At 42.5% G+C, this 24,721-nt stretch overlaps 1 protein-coding gene and 4 long non-coding RNA genes across 9 annotated transcripts in view; 4 read left to right on the forward strand and 1 right to left on the reverse strand.

Moving 5' to 3' along the window:
• atp2b1b (ATPase plasma membrane Ca2+ transporting 1b) overlaps positions 1-24,721 on the reverse strand; it is a 26,184-nt gene continuing 1,463 nt past the window's right edge. For 3 of the 4 annotated variants that reach the window (XM_037106389.1, XM_037106388.1, XM_037106390.1), the window contains 21 exons: positions 23,811-23,947; positions 21,865-22,156; positions 17,682-17,879; positions 16,925-17,182; positions 15,525-15,650; positions 14,472-14,672; positions 14,288-14,314; positions 10,739-10,885; positions 9,207-9,421; positions 8,822-9,064; positions 6,466-6,707; positions 6,151-6,388; positions 5,406-5,585; positions 5,182-5,269; positions 4,864-4,970; positions 3,786-3,977; positions 3,059-3,272; positions 2,633-2,844; positions 2,436-2,543; positions 2,060-2,248; positions 1-1,884 (listed from right to left, as the gene is read on the reverse strand). In XM_037106389.1, the coding sequence (XP_036962284.1) occupies positions 1,501-1,884; positions 2,060-2,248; positions 2,436-2,543; positions 2,633-2,844; positions 3,059-3,272; positions 3,786-3,977; positions 4,864-4,970; positions 5,182-5,269; positions 5,406-5,585; positions 6,151-6,388; positions 6,466-6,707; positions 8,822-9,064; positions 9,207-9,421; positions 10,739-10,885; positions 14,288-14,314; positions 14,472-14,672; positions 15,525-15,650; positions 16,925-17,182; positions 17,682-17,879; positions 21,865-22,060 (3,765 nt within the window). In that variant the 5' untranslated portion in view covers positions 22,061-22,156; positions 23,811-23,947 and the 3' untranslated portion in view covers positions 1-1,500. Of the gene's footprint in view, positions 1,885-2,059; positions 2,249-2,435; positions 2,544-2,632; positions 2,845-3,058; positions 3,273-3,785; positions 3,978-4,863; positions 4,971-5,181; positions 5,270-5,405; positions 5,586-6,150; positions 6,389-6,465; positions 6,708-8,821; positions 9,065-9,206; positions 9,422-10,738; positions 10,886-14,287; positions 14,315-14,471; positions 14,673-15,524; positions 15,651-16,924; positions 17,183-17,681; positions 17,880-21,864; positions 22,157-23,810; positions 23,948-24,022; positions 24,185-24,721 lie in introns of those variants that run through there. The other variant, XM_037106391.1, reaches the window with a different exon arrangement.
• LOC119024022 lies at positions 1,541-2,601 on the forward strand. Its single transcript, XR_005076380.1, has 3 exons — positions 1,541-1,678; positions 2,029-2,228; positions 2,412-2,601. It is a non-coding gene; the product is annotated as an uncharacterized LOC119024022 (long non-coding RNA).
• On the forward strand, positions 4,878-6,166 carry LOC119024024. The gene is made up of 3 exons (XR_005076383.1): positions 4,878-5,005; positions 5,458-5,635; positions 6,140-6,166. It is a non-coding gene; the product is annotated as an uncharacterized LOC119024024 (long non-coding RNA).
• Positions 8,805-10,267, forward strand: LOC119024023. Of its 2 annotated transcripts, none has more exons than XR_005076382.1 (3): positions 8,805-8,907; positions 9,220-9,363; positions 9,856-10,267. It is a non-coding gene; the product is annotated as an uncharacterized LOC119024023 (long non-coding RNA). The 2 variants fall into 2 exon arrangements; XR_005076381.1 differs by lacking the exon at positions 8,805-8,907 and adding an exon at positions 8,921-9,043 and having other exon boundaries at positions 9,201-9,363.
• On the forward strand, positions 14,572-16,071 carry LOC119024025. Its single transcript, XR_005076384.1, has 4 exons — positions 14,572-14,668; positions 15,368-15,501; positions 15,607-15,673; positions 15,995-16,071. It is a non-coding gene; the product is annotated as an uncharacterized LOC119024025 (long non-coding RNA).

The following is a 24,721-nucleotide window of genomic DNA, read 5'->3' on the forward strand; positions in this document are numbered from 1 at the left end:
TGTGGAACTTTTTTTTTTTTTTTTACCAACATCTTCATCTGGTTGCCCTCCTCCACCTCTTTACACTCATATTTTAAGTACTTTATTAATTAGAAAAGAGACAAAACACACAGAAAACAAAGGAAAAGATACATTTGAGGGATAGCAATATTACTTTACTTATTTTCTATCCTATTCTATTTAAGATAAAAACAATTCCATAAAATTTCAACTTCATTGTTTGTAATTTCAAACTATTTTCTGCTAAAACTCTGCCCTAAAAAATGTTACTTTATTCTGAAAATATCTGATCTTGTTATTCCTGTAAAAAAAGGTTGTCAGAATGTTAAAATTGTGATCAAAACAACGTTATTAGACAACTTCACTCACAGTAATACTTTTTAAATCAAGCCTTTTTCTTTGAAAACCAGATTTGTCATATTACTGTTTCAACTTTTTCTTGTTTTCAAAACTTTATTTCTACTAATTTTTCCAAAAATCTCTGATATAATTTTGGCTTTCAGTGTACCTGTCACAGTGTTTCTCTCATCCAACACCTCTCTGACTTGGTCTTTGCTGTCCATGTTGGCTCTGAAGGTACTTGAGAAATCTTCTTGTTTAATTTTTAACCACCTACTTTTTTTTCCTTTGTTTTGTTGTTTTTTTTTTACACTCTTTTGGAAAGAAAGGTTACTTAAAGGCCTGTCAGTCTTTCCCCTCCATTCCTCGACTGAGGACTGAACAAATAAACAACCTTTGTGAGATAAAATAAGGACTTTTCTCCTCAAGACATTGCTTAATTTGGTTCATATTTAACAGATATTTTTGTCAGATCCTCTCTTTAGTAAAGCCTAATCATAAGTTTGTTAATGCAAGTGTTCTGATCACTACCCCTTAGTGCCAATGATACATTTTTAGGACAGCTTTGCTGCAACCATCAGTGTAATTGATCAAGCTGCGTCACAAGCTCTGGAAATTGTTTTTAACTTTTAATTACTTTTGTAAAATCCAACATAAGACATATACTTTTCTGTCTACAAACACACTTTTCTGTAAGAATAAACATCCCCCCTCCTTAAAACTGACTGACTCTAATCATTTCAGTCACAGATCCTTAAAGATAAACTTTGACACAAATACTAAGCAGAGCTCGTCACCATCTGCTCGTTTGCTCACAAACTGCAGATCAAAATGAGCTCTGGCTACATCTGAACATCGACATGATTATTTACACATCAGAAACTGATTATTGGTCGATCACCTCACAAACACTTTTTTCCTAAACAACAACTGTAGAGTTCATGTCTACTAAGTCAAAGAAGGAAACAGCAGTCTGTTTGAACACAAACAAAACACTTCTGCTTCCTGAATTCTAAAAAACAGCAGTTGAAGTCCTGACGAGAACCAATCACATGAGTCTGTTTTTAAAATGTTTTTTTTCATTCTTTGGCTCTTAGAAGAACCACAAACGTACGAACAGACCATCGTAACAGGAAGTGGTCAGGTCATGGGAGTGGGGCTTCAAAGCGAGGTCTCCAGACTGTGCAGGGGGCTCCCCGGACATGGTGGCAGCCCCGCTGAGTTGGGTGGGATAAACCCGGAGCCCCTGGAGCCGTCTTTATGAAGTGGGACGATGCGGTCCATGGCGTTGTTGTTCTGGTTGGGTGAGGACGGGAGAGGCTGCAAGTTGGACAGTCCGGTGAGTGGCGGAGGGATGATGGAGTTGCGTTTGGTGGGGGCTTCGTCCTCGCCCTCTACCTCATCAATCAGGGGTATCTGAGGTTCCGAGTCCTCGATGCGGAACTCAGGATGATTCATGAAGTTGTGTATGGAGCTGCGAGACTCGGGCGTCTCAAGACCTTCGTACGGAGACACGCTGTCTCTGAAAGCGTTCACCACACGAATCTGAAAGACAAGGGAAGGCAGTTCGAGGTTTAATGGAAGACCAGTGTGTTGTGGACAAAAGGAAAAAGCTCAACTGTGTCTGTCCTGACTATGGATCATAATCGTATTGTGATTCTAAAGTTATAACAACCCAATATGACCCAGGTGAAACTCGAATTTAAAGGTGAAAACATACCTGCGTCTGAATGCGGTTGAGGCCGCGGCACCAGAGCACGTGGCCCCTCCTCAGCTCCATCTCGGCGTGGTCGATCTCATCCAGGTCCTTCATCTCCTCCAGCTCCTCCTCAGGGATCTCCTCCTGCTGCGTGCCGTGACCCGCTGTCTTCAGGAACTTCAGCCAGCTGGTAGGGACGCTGGACACCAGCTGAGAGGGAGACAGACACAAATAGTACACCCTTAATCATTAATGTGTCCATGCAGGTGTTATGTTTGCATCACTGGCAAATAAATAAGAGCAGACAGACACTGTGACTATATTTGAATAAACACGGTTCGGATAAAAGACTGATGTCGCTATCTGCTCTCAGGAATCATGGCAGAAAGCATCTTACCTGTCCCCACAGAAGGCTGCCGATGCCGAAGAAGAGACACCACAGCCACTGCTCGGGGGTCAGACTCACACAGCTGAATGGTTTACCACCAAACTGGACGATGACGATCTACAGGAGCAAAGCGAGATCGTTTCTTAATCACTTTGCATCACAAACCTGACCAGGTTGCGAGGACCGCCTCATCCCTCACAGATTACCTGTATGAGGAGGGTTCCAAAGACAATGGAGCAGAAGATGGGGTTGTTGAAGACGCCCTCAAAGACGTTCCTCTCGCCGTGGATCTTGCGAGCATTGAGCTCGTTGAAGATCTGCATCAGGACAAACGTGTTGAAGACGATGGTGTAGTGCTCGGAGGGCGGGGCGTGGAGCGGTGCGTCTCTGCCGCTGTCAATATCAAACATCTTCTCACCTGTGGGAGGGAAAACATGTATATATGGTTTATTGTCATAGACCTTCCTTTCCCTGTATAAGTGCTTTCCTGTACATTCTGAATGGAAACATGATATTTGAAAATCCTTATCTGCATCTCAATGGACAGTTAAGATGGAGAATAATGTGGATTTGTGGCTCTAAACTCAAACACACAGTCTGTTCTAAACAAAAGCCATGGTGTGTTGACAAACCAACAAAGAGCAGGGTGAAGATTGTGGCCAGCTGGTAGACACCGTGTCCCAGGATGTTCTTCATCATGGTGCGGGAAATGAGCGGTTTCTTGCGGCCGTATGGGTTCCTGAGCAGCAGTGCCTCGGTAGGCGGCTCGGTGGCGAGAGCCAGCGAAGCGAAGGTGTCCATAATGAGGTTGACCCACAACATCTGCACAGCTTTCAGAGGAGAGTCCTGAAAACACACACATATGCAGTCAGAGTCTGTCGACAGAGAAACCTCAAACCCCAACCAGTCTAGACTGTGAGAACTTTTTAGCACTTGCTTTGATTAAACTGAATTCAGCGTTTGAGTCACAGAAAGTCTGACTTTTAGAGGTTATACTGATTGCATGACCTTTTTTTGGTATCAGTTATTTTGTTTGTTTTCAGCTTTCAGAGTCTCTGCTGCCAACCGCAACCTAGATAATCTTGAAAAAGAGATTTCTAAGGTTTAAAGTCTGGGTTATTTTCTGGAACTTCACTGAACCACAATTTTGCTCTGGAAGGACATGCCAGCACCTTGTATAGTTGAATCACTATTGTTGTGTGACTGTGTTGGTGAATGCTACAGTACATAAACATAATGTATTAGTATCGATTCAGTCATTTGCAGTATCTCTTTTACTGCAAGAGAACCTTAAAGCCTTACCATTGACGTTACATATTCTTGACTCAATGAGCAACAACCCCTATGTATGGCTCTGACCTGGGTGATGCAGGCTCCGGTGAAGGCCACAATGACGGCGACCACATTGACAGTGAGCTGGAACTGCAGGAACTTGGAGATGCTGTCGTAGACGTTCCTGCCCCACATCACAGCCTTCACGATGCTGCTGAAGTTATCGTCTGTCAGGATGATGTCAGACGCCTCCTTCGCCACGTCCGTCCCTGCGATGCCCTGCAGAAACACGCCGCGGAGGTTACCTCACAGAAACCTCACACTAGAACCAGGCCGTGAGCCTTAAGACCAGGCCTGATCTGCAGTTCAGCACTCTTCTGAACCTGTTATCTGCTAATAAAGATCCACTCATGAAGATTTTTACCATTTACTGTATGTACTGATGACTATTTTTAGTGATTTATATACACTCTGATTACTGCTAACCAAAACCGTCTTATGCTGGGTCCAGACTACATGTAATGAGCATGATTATTGCCCTCGGGCAATCATAGAGCAACGGGATGGGGAAGTCAATGGGAACGACTCAAGATTGTTTTATCCAGATGTAACATCTCTCAGTGGATGACAATCAGTGCCACATCTGGGATGCCTCACAAGATAGACAAAAAAAACTAGCACATTAGAATTTTTCTTTGGTTAAATGACGTGTTTTAAACATTGACCAATAAATGCTCAAAATGCTCCTCTGTGCACAGCCATGAACATGGCGAAGTGAAAAGAGCAACATTGTTGGTGCCTCTAAACAGAGGAAAAAGGTCAGCGTCGCCTTTTCTGTTATTCCATCCTTTGCCAAACACATGACATTCAGAGTCATACACACTGTCATTGTTTCTTTGATTATCTAATGCACTGTGTTGCTTTGCTGGCATCATATTAAAACCAAAACCTGGATTAACTCAAGCTGTTGTCTTTCATCTGTGGACTAAGAGGTCTCCTAATATCAGTGAAAGTTTGTTATGATATGAAAGCATCAGACATTAAGCTACATGAAATACAGAAATCGCCTCATCTGACGCAATGACCATCTCATCAAACACAATGTTGTGTAGTCTGAACCCTGCTACAGAAGCAGCACTTTGACGGCACTGGCGATGATCGTTACCATGGCGAAACCGACGTCCGCTTTCTTGAGGGCGGGACCGTCGTTTGTTCCATCTCCGGTCACCGCGACAACCTGCCTCTGCTCCAACACAGTGCTGTCGATGATACCTGAGATGACAACACACAGACACATAGATAGAAATGTAAGTTAGTTAAATTTCAACACATGCACTTATTTTCTTTAATTCATTCTTTTTTTATTAATTTAAATGTTTACAAGCGTGTAAAGCACGTGAGTCTAAACTTTGCTGTTTGAATGCATTTTCATTTGCATGTCTCACTACCACTCTCTGTGTGACGTGGTTAAAGTGTGCCTAACCTTTGACCAGAGTGTGTTTATCCGTTGGAGACGATCGGGCGAGGACTCTCAGCTTTGGCCAAATCTTATCAATGCGCTCCTGCTCAATCTGCAGAGAAAGAGAGAAGAGTTTCAGCTGCAGACAGACATTTCCTCTGTATATCAGATTAATTTAAAGAGTGAGATTGATGAGTCTTGAGGAGGGACACTGCTTTCTTTTTTGGTACAGTCTGTGCTCGTCTCACCTCTCCCAGCTCGTTGCGGATCCGTCTGTTGAACTCTTTCCCCTCCATGCAGAGGAAGTCGTCTCCAGGTTGCATGATGCCACATTTGATGGCGATGGCCCGGGCAGTGTTGATGTTGTCTCCGGTCACCATGCGGACAGTGATCCCGGCCCGCTGGCACTTTCTGATGGCGTCTGGTACCTGAGGAGAGGAGAACACCAGAGGAAACAACAACAGTGACACATGTTGAGGTTAACAAAGTGATCTGGACAGATGACAGAAAACTGATGACTGTCAAACAATAGCTTGGCTGTCAGTAAACACTGCCAGGGCACTCGCACAGTTTGAAAACATCGACACACAAACTAAAAAAATTGTTAATCTGGCCAATCACACTGTTTTGTAGCCTGTGTCAGTGCAGGATCCTGAATGTAACGAGCAATACTTTATAATGCCAAAATCCTTTCCTTTAAAATGCTTTTTATCATACAGCGTTCTGAAAAATCTCTCCTGCGGCTCCTAAAAGGATTAGACACCTCTGGGGTTCTGCTAAATACCAGAACAGAGCAGAATCAGACTGATTTCGTCTCTCTGAGGTGCTTGAATAAAATGTAGGCTATAATTTTTCAAGAGAGAAAGCCTCAGGAAGTCAGACTCTTGATATAAGAATGGACTGCAGTGTTTAAGGAGCTCTTCAGAGGTCCAGTGAGTAGTGACTCATACTGTGTGTATTTTGACTGTGATTGTAAACACAGGGATGACGTACCTCAGGTCGAACAGGGTCCTCAATGCCAACGACGCAGATGCAGGTGAGGCCAGTGAGGATGTGTGCCTCGTTGTCCCACTCAGGCTCCCCTTCAGACACAGGGAAGTCTCTGTAGGCAAGGCAGATTGTCCTTAGGCCCTCGCCTGCCATCGGCTCAATCACGTTCTTGACCAGATCCTCTCGGTCGCGAGGTTTGAAGACTTTGGCCTCGCCGCTGGCCAGCAGGATCTTGCAGCACCTGGAACCACAGAAAAGAGTCATGTGATCATCACGTAACTGAGCACAGAGCTGTGTGAGCAGCAGCGGTGGACCTACTTCCTGAGCAGGATCTCAGAGGCCCCCTTGCTGAACATTCGGTAGCTGCCATCGTGGTTCCTCAGCACGGTGCTCATGGACTTCCTCACGGAGTTGAAGGTGTAGACCTTGAACAGTTTCTCCTCTGGGTATTCGTTGCGGACGGTCTGGTAGTCTCTGTGCAGGTCGAGGGAGAATCCCAGTAAGGCACATTCAGTCTTGTTCCCCACCTGGCGAGCCAGCCCGCCCTCCTTCTCTGGAGGCTGCGGAGAAGATGTGAAGTCACAGTTAGACTTAATGACGACAACTCAGCACTTTACATGGTGTTAGAATTGAATTCAAAACAAACAGAACTATAACAGAGGTTAAGGTTGAATGATGAAAAGGTCATCTTCAGCGCACTTCCAACCAGACCACTAACGGTCACTGTCGGCTTCCTGCCTGCTTGTTCAGCGTCAGGCATACATAGAGTTCTTTTATTTTACTGCTTTTGAGGCTCTTAAAAGTTTCATGTTATATTTCAGGGTTACTTTTTCCTAAACAGCCCGCCCACAGCCTCAGACAGGACCATGCTTGAATTAGATTAAGGGCGATGAGGATTGTTTTGTTAGCATGAGAATGAATGGATCCCATCAAATCACCACCTTCCTTTAAATCATATTCTAAACAGCTATAAAACTGAACGTGTTTTTTTCTGCCTTGTTGATTTTAATTTACAGTAACTGCTTTTGTGTTTGTTTCAAAATAAGGTCCCACATAGTCCACCAGAGGGGGCATCAGCTCATTTCTCTGTATAGCATTGAGGGAGTGACTGTGTTTGCTACTTCAGCACCACGGACAGCACCGTGGGTTTAATAATACACATCACAGTCAGTCTGCTGATGTGACTGATGGTGGGAGAAAACAGTTTAGTTGGATATATTTAGTTGGAAATATCTGAAAATAATTTTAAGGTTAAACCTTTGTGCAGTGGACTCATGGATATGTTATTCAAACTGCTCTTCCTGGATCAGATTTCATCTACTGACCTGAAACATTGAGACCACTTGAGCACAGATTGGGCTGTTTTCACTCTGAATGCCTGCTAAGGAGACTCTGAGGGAGAGCTGAACTGATTTCAATTTCTCAGCTGACAATCTTTAAATCATTTAAGTCCTTTAGCAAATATTCTCTTTGCCCCGCGTTTGTCACCTTTGTCATGTGTGACAGTAACCTGAATATCTTTGGGTCTTGGATTGTTAGTCAAACAAAGCGAGACATTTGATGACGTCCTCTTTGGCTTTTAGAAAGTGTGATGGGCATTTTTCACTGTCCTCTGACATTTTACAGACCACTGGTGTCACACCTTTTCAGCTAGTGACCCTTTATAGCCAGACAATGCTCACTGTAAACCATTCATGTCTATGAGCTGTGAGAGGTTTAACCAAAGATAGATAGAACTTCTTACATAGTTTCAGTAGAAAAGTCATGAGGACTTAAAAAAAATGCAAATATTTGAGAAAAAAGTAGACTGAACATTTTGTGTAGCAGCAGGTGTTATCTTTCTGACCCATTAGTTAATCATCTCATGAAGCCACACATTCATTAGGTCGGGAGCCACTGTTGTACCGGACAATTCATCAATCAGTCCAGAAAATGTCACTCTAATGCGGAGTCTAGACAGAGCACATGTTTTTGTTATCAATGATCTTTCTTATTCTTTCTTATTTTCTTCACTGAAATTGTTTTTGCAGAAGACTTAAAGGCAGGTGGGCTGCAATTTCTGTCCACAACTCAAGCATGTATCGTGTAACAACAACCTCCAGGTGGCGCCATAACAATCAAGATCACGGCTTTGAAAACAGTTTGGCTTACAGTCAAAATCTTTTCATCATTTCGTTCTCTCAGCTCCACTGCATCTTTGCTCCAACGGTAATACAAATGTAGCCACGTGTATTTGTTGAAGGTCATAAGCTACATCCAGTGCTTCTGAAAGTAAATCTATATACTTAAACAGAGCATCAGCATATAGTGGTTAGCCTTAATGAATTATTTTTAAGAAAAAAAACTTTGTGTCGGTTAAGTAAGAAACAAGCACCCAAATGCTCACAATCTACTCCGACCCTGATGGTGCGACTTGCAGCTACACCTGATCATGAAAACAAGAGTGACCAAAAAAAAAAAAAAAAATTCAAACGATAACACTTGCTAGTTCTTTTTAACTCCCGTAGTTTAAACCTGTTTGTCTCCTGTGTGCTCTGATCTGTGCAGTGGATCCGGGAGGCAGTGATCAGATGAGTCCTGAGCTGCTGTGGCACTTCTCCAAACCAACCTGCTCTCTAGTCCAAACGCTTAACTCACAGAGCCTCCTGAATGGACAGATATTTTTACAGCTCACCATAATCTTGGTGGTGTAGGCGCAGTTGACCCCGATGCCCTGGATGAGGAGGTCGAGGATCTTGGCAGGAATCAGGTCCGGCTCTGGTACCTTTTTGTAGTGGCGCCCTGCAATGTGGGCCTGCACCACTGTCATCCGATTCATTGTGAGCGTGCCCGTCTTGTCGGAGCAGATGGCCGTGGCGTTGCCCATTGTCTCACAGGCGTCCAGGTGGCGGACCAGGTTATTGTCCTTCATCATTTTCTGAAAAAGGAGGAAAGCAGTGCTTGAGTCTGCATAGTTTGTTTTCACTAAAGACACATACAGAATGAAAAGTGTCAAAAGGGCCTCATCTGTCTGTATATGCTCAAAGTGACAGGTTGTATAATGCTTTATACAGACAGACCTTGACTGAATAGGCCAGGGAGATGGTGACAGCCAGAGGGAGACCTTCAGGCACGGCCACCACCAGCACCGTCACACCGATGATGAAGAACTTGACCAAGAACTGCACGTAGATCGGCGTACACTCACTGGTCCACGGAACCCCCTGAATCCAGAAGGTATCGATCAGGAAGCGGGTGATCAGGATGATGACGACGAGAGCCGACATGAATAGACCTGAAGACACAAATGGAAAGACCGACGGAAAGTTTAAGTCAGCTATAAACCTGATCATGTGTACAACAGATAATGTGTCAGTGAGGACCAGTGAAGAGTCTTCTGGGTCGGGCTGATCTGAGACTGAAACCAGTTAACAGCCCTATACTGGAATGTGATGGCACTGTTTTACCCAGCTCTCAGATACTATAGAGAATATGAAGCTGTGTTGTAGTTTTCTGACAGATGTAATTTGTACAAGCATTTGTATTCTTAAGGGTGCAATATATAGGAATTTCAGTATAAAGCATAAAAAAATAACACTAAATATCGACAAAAGGAGACGTTTGACATTATGTCAAAAAAGTCCATGAAGTAAGCATGCTGGTTAGCTAGAAGTTTCAACATGTTGTACTGTATGTATTGTATGACGTTTTTCTTCTTTTTGTTCTCAGATCAGTGAAAAAGTTGGTGTCCATGACTATCTCTCCTCCCACAGAGGGTCTACTCCAGAACTTATCAGCACAGGTGATGAAAAGCTAAAACTCCTGGTCCTGAAAGTAGGACCGAAATTAACCTCTCAAGAATCATCGGACAGTTAGGAAGGTTATGATTTATAGATAATGGCTCTGGCCTGTTCGGCACATCTCATGAAGTACACAGTAGTACACCACGATGAGGACTGACCCAAGGAAGCACTGAATAAGGAGGTGAATAACAGGACAACACGTTTGCTGCTCTGACTCAATTAATCCCTTGTGTCTACCATATATGTGGCGGCTTCACATTCACACTAAGAGTGAAGTGGAGTGCAGTGACATGTAGACTGGTGGTTTTTCATCGTTATGATAAAAATATGAACCTAACTCTGAGCCCTTGAGTAAAATGCTAAGGCATTTTGTTGTCTCAGTAATTAAACTGGCAAACTCAAAGTGTTTATCTTTACAATATAAATGAGTAATAGTACAAACTCAGAAATATCATTTTTTCCCATGATTGAGTAAACAAGCTGTTCTCAGAGGAGGCCTGTTTCCGCTGTTTGAAGCCAGAGAAGGTGGCAGGGTCCGCCAAATATAAACAAAGTAAAACAGTGTGAAATTTTCCTTTGAGGTCAGTTTGTTTATTTAGTTTGTTAATAAGATTTTCCTCCTCTGATTAAAATTTTGTCTCTAAAACAACATAGTGCAGCTTTAATAATAATAATAACAACAACTATATCTTGGTTTTATGAAGCAAGAATGCCGAAGGATGCTTTACATTAAAGAGGACACAGACAAAAAAAAAAAAAAAAAAAAAAAACAAGAAAAAAACAATTGTTGAATGTTCAAATGTTCGTACCTGCTTTGCCGATCTGCACAGCCAATTTGGTCAGCTTCCCCTGGAGGACAGACTTCTCCTTTTTAGGAAGCTTTTGTTTCTTCTTGTCTGGTTCATCATCCTCGTTGAGCGGCTGCATCTCCACAGTGCCTCCATCCTTCGTTTTTCCTACAGAGAACACGGGAAGTCAGCGAAACATTCAACCGTCAAAACTGATACTTCAAGTTCAGTCAGGCTGATTTCATTCATATAGGCCTACCGCAGATTCTGAAATAAAAGCCAGATTTTGAATTAACGTCTCACTCTCAAACAAGACGATTTTTAACAAGCTTTTAATCACTAAAATGTTGCAGTATATACAAATGACTGAAGTCAAACGTGTATCTATTTTGCCTGCACCCAGAACCCCACACACTTTTCAGTCCAGCAAAAATGACTCAATAATATTGCATCACGTGGAGGATTTTCAAGATGTTGTATCAACTACAGATTGCACCTCCGCATTTCTTTCTTCTTTTGCCAGAATCCACAAACACAGAGAGGACAGTCAGATTGAGAGAGGCCTGCCCACCTTCTCTCTCCCAGATTGGGTGAGTGGTGTCTCAATTAACCCACTGACTCTGAGGCAGAACCAACTCTCAGTATGTCAGCCATCAGCGGGGCTGGTTATCGGAGAGGTTGTTGTAGACCTTCTACCTTTTGAGCAGGAGTGAACACCACTCCCCTTCCCCCCTGTTTCCGCTGGTCATATCAAACCACTTTTAAAATATTATTGCATTAATTCTGCATAAACATCCCAGTTACAAGCAAGAGCTATTGTTCCAGCAGTGAATTACTTATTCAATTAGTCGACAGGTAAACAAAATTGGCTGAAATAATTGCTTCGTGTTGATGGTGCTGTAATTTGTCAGATGGTATTAGGTTGCAATCCTTACTTGCAGTCCACATAAAGCGACCTGTATGAGTTGAAAAAGTTATTCATCAACCCTGATAATAAGTAAGGAAAGCAATATTGTTGTTTTGGGTGATGTACAGGTGCAGCAACAAGTCCGAGATAAAAAAAACAAAAAAAAAAAACTTTCTAATGTCTATCAGCTTTCAACATTAGGGCCGGACTGATTATCAGTCCATCATCTAGTAAATTAAATTAAATAACTGAGGTGGAGTGAGAGTGTTAGGTAGCAGAAAATAGAAATTCTGAAGCAAATGACCTCAAAATTGACATTCCATCATTAGTTATTCTCAACTATATCAGTCGACCCCCGATGGACATTTCAACATTTAAACTCTCAGAAATAAAATACAAAACATCTCCTTTTTTTCAACATGGACGCTCTGTGTTGTTTCCACACAACACAAAAAGCTCAGTAACACATGGACGGATGACTTCCTAACATAGGAAATGAGACCATCTGAGAAGCACGTGAATGCAGGGAGAGTGTTACTAGACGACCAGTGGAGGGTGGGGCCACGATGCTGTGTGTGAACAGGTAGGTGGTGTTTGTCTAATCCAGGTCTGGGTGTATTGTGCTGCGTTGATTAACTTCCACAGATTCAGAGCAGACTTACAAACTGCTAACCAACCAGACTGCGTTGTCTCTGTTCCCTCCGAATGGCCGCAGAATTAGCGGCACTACAAACAGACTCAGCTGACTCGGTAGCTCTTTGACAGATAGAGAGGGTATCTGCAGGTGTGTGTGTGTGTTTGTATCTGTGTGTGAGCGTGCTGATCCCAGCTCAGTAATGAGGTTATTAGTGGACAGGCAGGCAGCAGCAGCAGGCAGGAGAAGAAAGCAGCTGCCGAGCTTAAGGCCGATAATCTGCTTGGTCCTAATCACCACCAACAGAGTCAGGGGCACCTGCTGCTGCTGATCAGACCACAGGGACACACAGTGAACCATGTGGGAACGAAGGGACCGGGAGGACCTGCCTGGGACCAGGAAACATGATTGAACCCAGGTGGAGCAAAGATTCTGACTGACCCCTGGTCTCCTGCATGATCTTTGACCAGGGTGATCACAACCACCTCTTGCAAACCATATGAGATTCTTCTGTTGATTGATTTATTGTCCTGCATCACATGCTGAACAGCAAACATGGCATATCTGATATGTTAGTGTTTAACAAGCTGTTGTGGCTGAGTGGGCTGCAGGAAAGGACCTTCTGGGAGCCTGTTATCATACTCTTTATTCACTATTTTCACATTATGGTAACTCTTGTATTCCATTTCCTTTCAGGAGTCTGTGTGTTTCTGTGAGACAGAGAACTCGTCAACTCGTCTGTATTCTCACAGCTGAAATTACACGGGGCTTTACTATCAGACTATAGAGTGGTGTAGTCTGTAGTCAAGCATTTCTGCACATCCGGCTCCCTCGTCTTCAAGTTTACGAGTTTTTAAATTGTTTTTTGGTTTGAATTGGGTGGTTATCATAGGCTTGAGACATTTACACATCTTGTTCTATGACATAAAATAGGTCATTAAATGTCCCACAATGTAATTATAAGGCACTACTGTGTCTTAAAAAAGCAATTAAATGAGACTACAGAGGTTGTCAGGGACATTAAACGTCATCAGAGCGAACACAGACACTCGTCTACTCACCAGTCCATCTTTACAGGCCAACTTTAGACCCAAACTTTTCTAACTCTAACTTGTACATTGATCAATTTAGAGAAAATGTGTATAGTACTTAGAAGCTCAGTGGTGGTGACACTGAAGTCATGTGACTGCAATATAGTCTGTTAACTATTTAGGGTGTACTCACACGTAGCCCAGTTGCTCTGTTTCAAGCAGAAGCATGATTGTCCCTCATCTCTTGCCCCCCACTGGGCCTGAGCACAACCTCTTTCAAATACCTCTTCGCATCGAAGAGTGGTCGCAGGACTTCGGACAGCACAGTCAACATGACTAACTTCACTGACTTTTAAAAAAAAGTTTTGGTCAGAGACGGCCCTCTCACATTGCTGGATTTTTTTGATTATGCAAGACGACATAATACTCATGATCACACTTCACATCCACATTGTAGGTACTTGTGCTCCTGCTTGTGCACCTGTATGAGCAACCGTACCATGCTTAAGCATACTTCTTGCATCCGTGCCAGGACCAAGGAAGTGTACCGTGCAAGAACACGGTACGAAATGCTCACCCTAGTCAAACAAACAGGACTTCGGGGATCAAACGTGCTTGGGAACGGTACAGATTTCCTAGTGGGAGTGCGCTCTTACTTCTAGCAATTTAATTTTATGCTTTGAAAATCACAAAAGTGCCGCTCATCTGTGAAGATTATCTTGCTGAACAAAACATGTCAGTATTATAAATTTGACACTGAGTTTATTTTTCGGCGATATCCCAAAATCCAATTTAAAAATTACCATAGGCATTTAATTGAGGGAACAAAGGTCATTCTAACTTCCAGGTTAGCTTTTCAAAAATATATCATATCTACAGCTTTTGAGGTAGAAAATGTGGTTTTATAAGATAGGATGTGCCAGGGCTAGCAGGTTAGCTTCAGTGTTAGCTGCCACTCAACAACCCTCACTTCCACTCAGAGTACCAAAGCTGCTCACCTTTCCTGCCTTTTTCATCCTTTTTACCTGCAAAGGAAAACATACAACAACAGCTATTAGTGAGGCATACAAAACATGTATTAAACATTAAAAAAGCCAAAAACCATAGATATATTATGAACAATTTGAGAGAATGTGGAAGTGTTTGTGCATCTCAGTTCTGTTATGTCTACTCTCAACTTACTTTTCTTGTCCTTCTTCTCTTTCTTTTTCCGCTCCTCTTTCTTCTTCTCTTTCTCCTTCTTCCTCTTTTCCTTTTCAGCCTTCTCTTCGTCACCATCACCGTCGTCACCGGCACCGAGCAGCGTGAAGATGATTCCAGTCTGAGAGTTCACACCTACAGCGGTCACCACCATCTTGCCGGAGCCTTCCATCACATGGGTACCTGAGAAATTGAAATATACAGAGTTATCGAACGTGGTGTACTGTAGATGAGGAGGGATCACATGATACTGAGCTAACCAAAGGTTAAAGCTATGAACAGTTGAATGAAACAGCTGAATAATACCACAGGAAACAGTTGCCAGCAGCTTAGACTGGAACCCCGGGCCACTGCGACAAGGCCTCTGTACGGGGGGGCGATCTACCAACTGACCTGCCCAGGCACACGGGCAGTTTTGATATGAGTGTAGTGTTCGATACCATGTAAATGCTGAAATTTACACACCACAGGTTTCGCATCTCTGTCCTTCCTGGAAGCTGAATAACTTTTCCGCCTCCCTCTTCTTTCCACTGAGGCTCTAAGGATAGAGGATGCCGCGTTTGGGCATAATTAAATAGAACTGCCTCTGTTTCTTGTCTTTGACACTAAATTAGTTATCTGACTGCCGATGTTGTTTAGAAGAAGCTGAAAGAGGATGTGCTAGGATCATACGTTGTGCAGAAGACAGACCTACGAACCAATCATCAACTGGTAGTCACTTACAATTGGTGCTTTTTCTAGAGGCACATTTTACTATTACTGAGGTGACTTTCCCTAAAATACTAATTTTGTCTTTGTGTCTTTTTCCACACTGAGTCAATACAAAAATATTGTAATTTCTGCAGTATCTTTTGTGGATTAACGTTGTATTATTTCAGTGAAGAAAGAATTTAGGTCTGTTGGTGTGAACAGAGAGATGTACGATTTAATAGTGGAAAATCAGCAGCACAAACTGGATGGTAACCGCTGACAGTGACAGCTTGGGTCAGACTGAACTTGGCTGTAATTTGAGGTGAGTGGAGTAGAGTGAAGCACCTGATAGCAACATGAGGTCTTTGTCGAGACTCTTCTTGACGTGGTCCGACTCTCCGGTTAGAGAGCTCTCATCAATTTTCAGATCGTTACCCTGAATCAGGACGCCATCAGCCGGGAGGAGGTCACCTGGTGCAAATCAACACACACAGGTGCACTGTAACAACAGCTCACGCTCATCAGGTCACTGTGTGACATCATCATCACACTGTCTGCCCATCACATGATGAGTAAAGAAAAGGACAATGTCAATAATTAAGCAGTGAAAAAGAGAGAAATACCTCCAAGTTGTGTTTTCTCATGATTATTAGTCACTAAACTATGAACTGTTGACCCAAACAGACACAAATAAAAAAAAGAAACTATATATATTCTCTTTCATATTTTTTTTACCTTAATATTCAATTGTCCCCAAAAGAAAATTGCTTCTGGTCACTTTAACGAAACTAAAATTATTCCTTAAAATAAAACAGTCCCACTGATCTGCTGACAGTGATCCAGTAATCCAGCAAAACAAGGGAATCATTGCTATTCAGTTTTTCATGAGTAGTGGTGGACTGCAGCAAAGTACATTTAAGTAGTAAGTACTGTACTTCAGTAAAATCTTTAGGTACATGTTGTACTATTTATACTTCTGGATTCAGATAATTAATTATTATTATAAACATAAATCAACTACTATGAACAATGAGAATATATTTCTATAGTTTAAAGGGGCTCTGTGGACATTCTGTGTTTGGTTTGTATTAGCAGACTCCATTCCTAAAGTAAGAGTGGCGCAGAAGAGGTACTCCAGACAGCGCAGTCACAGCCTTTTGACTGTTGCAGAAAAGCCGATCCAAGTCCAGCTGCATTAAACAACTTCAATAGGCAACTGAGGGAGCTGCGGAAGGTCTCCTTTTTCACGTCACGTTACAATCTGATCACATTTGTCAAATAAAAAAGTTAAATTGCTTCAAATTGTTACACAGAGCCTCTTTAAGCTACCCAGAACTATAAAACTGTATAATGTAATCTTTACAAGTTGCAACAGTTAAGTGATTAACACGTGATGAACATCAATAATCATAGTATGATTATATAATACATCATTTGATTAGAGGGGCCACTTGCTTGCATAATGACTATTTTTAGTTTGTGAATTTTCAATGCAGATCTAAGGACTTCCACAGCTGTTCATATGGAGTTTTTCAATTCCTTTAAAAATTATATTCTAATGATATTCTGGCTGAAATCAGAAACTATCAAATCAAAGTTTATGTGTCTGACCAAATATTTGATATTTGATGTTTCTTTTTTTTACTCTGGTGCTACATTTCTGGCCATAAAAAGTACGGTTTGATATCATGCTCTAATCATCACTCAGGGTAACCTTGTACAGGTGCAAGCATCTGCTCTCTCACCATATTTGACTTGTGCGATGTCTCCTACGACGATCTCTGACACTTTGATCTGTATCACCTGCCCCCCTCGTACCACGGTGAACTTCTGCTCCTGCTCGATGCGGCTCTGGAGGCCACGGAACTGCTTCTCTTTGCTCCAGTCATTGAAGGCCGTCACAAGGACCACACACACCACAGACAGCAGGATGGCTGCGCCTTCAATCCATCCAGCCTCCGCCTCACCCTCGTCCTCTACGCCGCCAGCTGCCCTGCCACAGTCTGAACATAATACAACAGCACAGTCTTATAAAACCTACAGGTTACCATAAAACATGCAATACCAAACCCAGCGTGATTTTTCATCTGAAGAGTGTATGAACTATGCCGCCAGGCTGGACTCTGCTGACACTGACAATCAGAGATTTATCACACTCTAGGTTAGAAGTTTTGATGGAAATTATGAATAATAATACTGAGTATATTCAAAAATTAATAAATGTCCACATGTTTCAGACAAGTGTCTTCAGAGCATTCAACAACTTTTAAAGTCTTTGGTTGCTCCTGTCCCAATTTGAAGTTTGCAATATGTTGTATAGATAAAAAATATATAAAACCCTAACCCAGAATAAGCAGATATTTACAATCAATCACATGTTCTTGACATACAGAGTTAGCAATTGATCGAAATGTGTTTATTTTGTGTTTTACAGAATATGTTGAGGAATCAGGGTTGTAGCTTATAAAGCTCGCATCCGAACAAATCAAAAGATAAACTCACTCTGTCTCTCAGCACCCGGCGGTTTATAGAAAGAAAGGCCTAGTGAAATGATGGCTGCCACCTCCAGGATGATGAGCGTGACATCCTGCAGGGCTTCCCACACTAACTGCACAAAGGTTTTTGGCTTTTTAGGAGGAATGAGGTTCTGTCCAAACACCTCTTGTCTTCTGTCGATGTCCTCCGAGTTTCCATCTAAACCTGCAACAGGAACACACAAAGACAACATCAGTGACGTGGCCCCCTTTGATCTTGACTTATGCCATTAAACCAAGTTCATAAGTAATCGAACATCTGTTGATCCAAGATGATGCTCAATCCTAACCAATTCCCACTTTTTAAACTCTCATCACTTGCAGGATGGATTGGAGTCAGATAACCTAATTATACTGAACTGTACTGAACCCCAAACACCTTCTTCTTTTAATGCGTTGCTTTTCTTTGCTCAAACATATAGACATTTATTCAAATTCTAGGGGAGAAAGCAAACTCTTCCCAAGATCCCAAATCTGTCAGGCTATATTTTAGGCGAGAATGTCGACAACATTTCTTTCTGCTAGCCTGAATACAGAAGTCAGAGCATTATTCATAAATTATGAATTTTGTATTAGACCTAAATACGTTTTTCTTTAACAACAACAAGGAAACTACTGTGAACATGTGTTACAAAATAAGAGTATAACAGCCCACTGTGACGTTAACATTTACTGATCTGATTTGTCTCATTAACACGTTGGGTTTTATAGCAGTGTGTGCTCTAGCTCACCGGTGATAATCTGAGTCATCACATATTTATATATTTAAGAAGTATAATAAGGCAACATTATGAACTTCAAGGCATTTCTATGCTGTCCTTATCAGAAACACTCTGAGCAGCTCAACTGGAGCAGCTGGGGTTAAATGGGCACTATGTAGTTTTCATTTGCAATAATAATAGATTTTTTTTTTTTCAATAACTGAATAAACAAGCTGTTCTCAGAGGAAAATAAGATCCCCAGAACTCTGTTTGAAGCTAGAAAGGTGGCAGGATCCACCAAATATATGATCCTTCTCATCTGATTAAAATGATTTCCCCCAAACTACATAGTGCAGAGACAAGAAAAAGAGAGAAAGAGTCCAGTCAGTTATTAGTCCGAGCCCACAATGGAACCATGAACATGTAAGTTCTAATCTAACGGCAATTAAGTTCATACTTCTACCATGCAAATGAAAATAGAATATATCATAGTCATTTAATGCTAAATTTTAGACTTCAAAATGGTAGTCAACAAAGCACTGAGAGAAATCATGGTAGGTTTACAATCAGTCAAACCAGAATGTTGCCTGCCTCTCTAACTGAAGCAGCTCTAACTCATGACGCCCAACAGCTTTGAAGTAATGTGAGGAACCCTTATGGATTTAATAGCAAAGAAGTATTAAAGAGGCTGTACGTTTTAGCAATTAACATGTATTAATAACTGTTTTATTTACTACATGTGAGTGGATTGTAGAGTGACACGAAAGACGAGACCTCTACCATCTCTCTATCTTGCCTACACTGGCCTGTAGACGATTTCCCTTGTCTTTTTGCCTCTCTGCACTCCGCCAGCAGAGAGCAACAGGAGCTAATGTTAGTTTAGAAATGAAGCCTGCTAGCATAAATGAATGTCCAGCCTCCAGCACAAGAAAGAAGTTCCACAGAGCCTGTTTTAGTCATTATCGTGTGTGCAAGTGCCATACATTAACTTAGCATCTACAATGAGGAACAGAAGCCCGACACTCAGAGAGGCAGAGCAGTTCATTTCGATCATTTGAACCTGACTTCGGAAAGTGGAAGCGTGACACACGGTGTTTGCGTCTCTGCAGTGGTGTGGTGTGGCGTGGGAGCAGAGAGCAGACTGGTTTCCTCTATGGAACAGAACACGTCGAGACATGCTCGGATCCCACCGGACACACTGCAGCTGCTGCACTACTGCAGCTGACTCGGTCGGTCTGAACACACTTTTAACTCTTTCTGTCATCTGAAAATGAAACTCAGTGAGCTGAGCACTGAGCATGCTCTGTGCTTTCAGGTGAGTGGAATCACACTGAAAGTTAATGGCCCTGCCCCCCAGCTGTCACCACAGAGACACGCAAAGAAGTGTGATGGATTTTCCACTGATTTCAAGCTGCTGCTGACATTTTACCTCTCTGACAGCAGGAGATGATATGCTGAAGGTGTTTACTGAGCGTGTGCAAGACGGAAAGACTGAATGAAATAATGATGAGGAGGAAAATGTCAAAGGGCAGACAGATGAGGCACGCTGAGTCCACCAAGGAACATTTAGTCCACTGAGATACACTGAATCCACTGCCAGCAGGTTGTTCTGGGACACGTCATAGCAGCACAACGTCGACACAGTAAGGTTTGGCTATAGAGACTCATTTGTTTCATCAACATGCATGCATTGTAACCTGAGAAACTAATGTAACTGTCAACAAACACAGTCTCTCACAACGTTAAAGCCAGTGAGAAATAATTCCTTTATCTGGATCCATACCAAAAGTTAATGGAGTCTGTTCTGGGCAGAGGCCCTTCCTCCATGCTAGTTTCGTGGAAATCCGTTCAGTGGGTTTCTCTGAAATCCTACTGACAAGCCAAGCAACCGGCCAGCCAACCAACCAACCGACAGACACAGGCCAAAACATTCCCTCCTTGGTGGAGGTAGTAAAAGGGCTAACAGATACAAACAGATGGATGGTCACTAAAGGAGCAGCTCAGTGTGCTGTCTAAACCGGCAGTCACAGTCGGGTCATGGACTATACGTTTAGCATGGAAAGTAAAATGCAGAACTCCTCCGGTCATCCACTGCATGAGAGCACAGAGGACACACCCTCCAGGGTTCAGCAGAGGTCGCTGAGTCATCTTTACATGAGCAGCACTGCCACCACAACATTCAACATTAGTATCGTGGTGGCTTTTTAAGGATTGCTTTGTTAAGTTTTACCTTTGTTGGTAAGGTGACTGTGGATAAAAGTACTTAAAGTCAGCTGGGGAGGAGGTTTGCAGACAGACTGTAAAAGGACGTTAACATTTCATGTAGGTCCGCTAACAGTGACACAATTAGGGCCCTGTTTTCACGGCACAATCAGTGTATGGACATTTTGGTATGCTTCCTGGCTCTGAAACACGCTTTGCCCATCTGTGTGGTATTTTGGTACCCAGCACTGTGTACGCAGTGCACAGGTGGAAGGTCATTTACATAGGCAACACAATGCTTGTATTGTTGTTGGTATTTTGGTGTAAATGGGCTCTCAGATGCTGAGAAGAGAAGTCTCAAAGCATCCATGCAGTGAATGAAATACAAGACAGTAAGTGAGAAACAATTAGAGCTAACTTTCAGAAAAATATATTACATAGTATTCAGTTTACTGTAACGTACGGTTGAGAACAAAGTGATGAGTTACTGTTGTTTTAGTGTGATAAAGTGAATATAAGTGGTGGCAGAAGCAATAAATTTTAAATGACATTGATGAAAAAATGCTGTACTTATGATGATATCTGGCTGATACCCGATCCACTTAATAAGGTCACTATCACCACCAATACCACCGACTGATTCAATGATCAATGCATCCCTGGTTGAAGACACACACTGTGATTTTCTCATAGCATCCTCAGCCATTTCCTCCCAAGACAGTGTTACGTGGCTTCCGTCTCTAAAGCCTCCTCACTCAAATCTTCACCGCTTCACTCAAACTGCCTCAGACACAAAGTATATCATCTCATCCTCGCCGTGCAAATCCTCCATTTGAATTTAATTAAATTGCAGTATTTATAGAGTGGAACATGCTGTGTTTGTCTCACATTGTCCTGGGGCTGACGGGCAGCAGAGGAGGGTCAACAGAAGCCGCAGGTCACAGTCGACGTTGACCATCTGACAGTCAACAGTCCCTCAAGTCAAACTGAACCGAATATGTCCTCTGTTGGTTTAATGGTGCCCACCCCAGGGAGAGGGGTCAGTGAGTCACTGTGAAGGGGCCTAAAACATAATTTTACAGCAGAATATCTCTGACATAAAACACCAAACTGTATTAAGGGTAGAGCGTCACACTGCCTGTGGTTGAACCACAGCTCAGTTTCATTTTTCTGTTGCCGTGATGCTCACACTGGCAGTCAGCCGTGTTGTTTTAAAAACACTGAGCCAGAGTTTTTAAGCATAGTTACCTTCGACAGGTGACGTCCTCAGTCTGGCACACAGTCCATTAACATCTCCGTAACACTCCTGGATCCTAGTGACTGACTCTGCTCCCCTCAGCTCCATGAGGGAGCGCAGCTCCTGGAGCGAGCAGCTGAACTCCACCTCGTGGTTGGCCTCGCCACGTCGGCCATGTTTGGACCCACGAAAAGAGTTGTTGGCCATGTTTTCTTCCTCTGGGACTCAACAGAGGCCTTCCCAAAAAACGCAGACTCAGTGGTCGGCCGGAGTTGCAGATCTGGCCTGACGGGGACTGTGTGACTGGAAGTGAGAAGACAGGTCATTTCAGAGGTTTCATGGGAAAACAAACAATTAACTATAGGGGACAATTTAGGAATATCACCACACACAGGGCGAGAGTGGACACAGAGGTTATGTCCTTGGCATTTTTTTGTGAGAATGTGGAGTTGTCTACCTTTCAATTACATTTAAAGATTGCTTTTGTTATTTGTGTGACACAACATGTTTAAATTGGACTTTTTCTGGCAAAACTGCAAGGAGCAATAAAGTAAGAAGGATTTAGTCCATTGGTAAGCTGCATATTTATGGATTGTGGTTTTGAATTAGCATGTGGACCATAACATAAAAATACAAACTTCTTTTTTGTTTTTTTGTTTTTAACTGCAGTTAGCTTTAAATCATTTATTTGAAGGACAATAAGAATTATCAAGATATAGATCAGTGAAAATATTTGTAATATTCAAATATCATCCAGACCCTTTAGCGACCAGTTACTGAAGAAAATGAGTTTGACATGAGTGATTTTTTAAAATTAGAATTTAATGATGCTTAATGAGCTTTTGCTAAATTGAACTGAAGAGCTTTGAGTTCTTCCAGAAATGGTCAGAGTGACAGAGAGATGTGTCATGTGTAAATAAAAAACTATTCCATATCCATATCTGACCCATTGTGGCCCAAGAACCAACACCAGCTCTGCAGCACTAAATCACGGAGGGAAAAAACAAACTTAACGACAAAAATGACTCTCCTGTTCCTGGGCAGCAGGGTACTTTGTAAGTGTGTATATGGTTTTTTACATTGTCTCACCAGAAACATCTTTGTGACTGATCTTTTTTTTATGCCAAAACAAACAACATACTCTCTTTGTTTTCATGACAGAACAAACAAACTGACTTTAAAGGACAACACAATTTCATACTGTTTCACTTTGTTTAAATTTGGCAGACCCTGCCACCTTCCTAACTTCAGCTGTTCAGTGTTCTGAGGACCTTATTTTCCTCTAAGAACAGCTTGTTTATTTGGTTACCGGCTAACTAACATTAATAGGTACATTTTAACTGTTGATTAACTTGGCACAGATGGTGTCTGGATAGATATTTGTGTGCCGTGTTAAGTGTTGTGCCCGCTGGTGTGTGAACCGAAGCCTTTATATTTGTTCTTCACAGGTTGTGACCTCTGTGCCTTCAGCTGTAATCTGTGTCAATCAGTCAGCCGAGGCTTAATCTGAGCGAGAGAGAAGCAGCCAGTTTAAGGCTGATGAAGAGAGCGAAATGAGGGGTGAACAGGCTGAACACAAGACATGACGGTGAATAAAGCATTTCCTGCACTGTGCAAAGCTAGAGCCTCATGAGTGATTCCAGCCAGCGCACCGAACACACAAAGGGACTCAGTTTGCAACAAGAAGCACAAAAGGTTTTACTGGAGGAAATCTCTGTTGGCCAGTTGCTAATGAGCAAATCATCACAGTGGTACATGAAACTACAGAAGCTATAGCTGTGTGGAAGAGCTGAATAACTCAGCAGCCAGCCCTCCACACTGAAACATAACAAGCTTTTATTGAAAAAAAAAATATATATATACATATATATAAATTTATATATTCAGAGCCAGTAATTTCTGGTAAAACATTATTGTCAATTCATTACGGCAGCAGTAGAAGAATGGCTTTACTTACAGAAACTTCCCCCATCGCCTCCTGTTAGCAGCAGCAGGTATTAGTGGCAGTCCGATTACTCTGAGCAGCGTCACACTCACAGCTCCAGAAACAGCCCATAACCTGGCCACGGCTCCTCAGCTGGCAGTCCTGCACACCTGCTCCAAGACCACAATTTACTTTCAAAACCAGTCAGTTTTCCAGAAATTCTGTTTGACCTTCAGCAAGCTCACAGTCACAAGCGGCGCTCCATCGGAGGAAAAAACAGGAGCTGGCTAAATGATTATCTGAGGAAAGCCTCGCTTAATCTAATTAGACAATCTGTGGCTTCAGTGAGCGCCAGAGAGACTGCTGCTGCAGCTCCTCCTGCTGAGAGAAACATATCATGTCTCCACGGCCAGGTCTGTACACCAGGGATACACGAATGGGGTCTACACACACCAGGAATACACAGACCGGGTCTACAGAGTGTCTTAGACCAGGTCTACACACACCAGGTCTAAACAGACTTCAAGAGATGATGTGAAGCTGAAGAGCTAAGACTGAACACTCTAGAAACCTGATGTTATGTCTATCACACTTCTCTTCCCCTTACATGCTGACATCAGGTGACACATGCATACACATTCACGCGTGCACACACACACACACACACATACAGGTGGATTACAGCACATAGACACACAGGAGGATTAACTGAACACACACACACACACACACACACTTGGTGATATCACTGTTTCACATTTGCATGTTAGTGTTTTCACACTTAGTTAGTGTGACCTTTGACCCCGCACTCGAGCGAGGACTTTCACAGCTGTGTGTTTTTTTTTTAAGACTAACTGGACAGATTAGCCTCGGTTAAATGTCGTTACTGATTTGAAGGTGTGTGTAAATCCAAGACTTTTATTGTTAATTGATCTCAGTAAGAA

This window comes from Acanthopagrus latus, chromosome 8 (assembly GCF_904848185.1).
Source record: "Acanthopagrus latus isolate v.2019 chromosome 8, fAcaLat1.1, whole genome shotgun sequence".
Lineage (NCBI taxonomy): Eukaryota > Metazoa > Chordata > Actinopteri > Spariformes > Sparidae > Acanthopagrus > Acanthopagrus latus.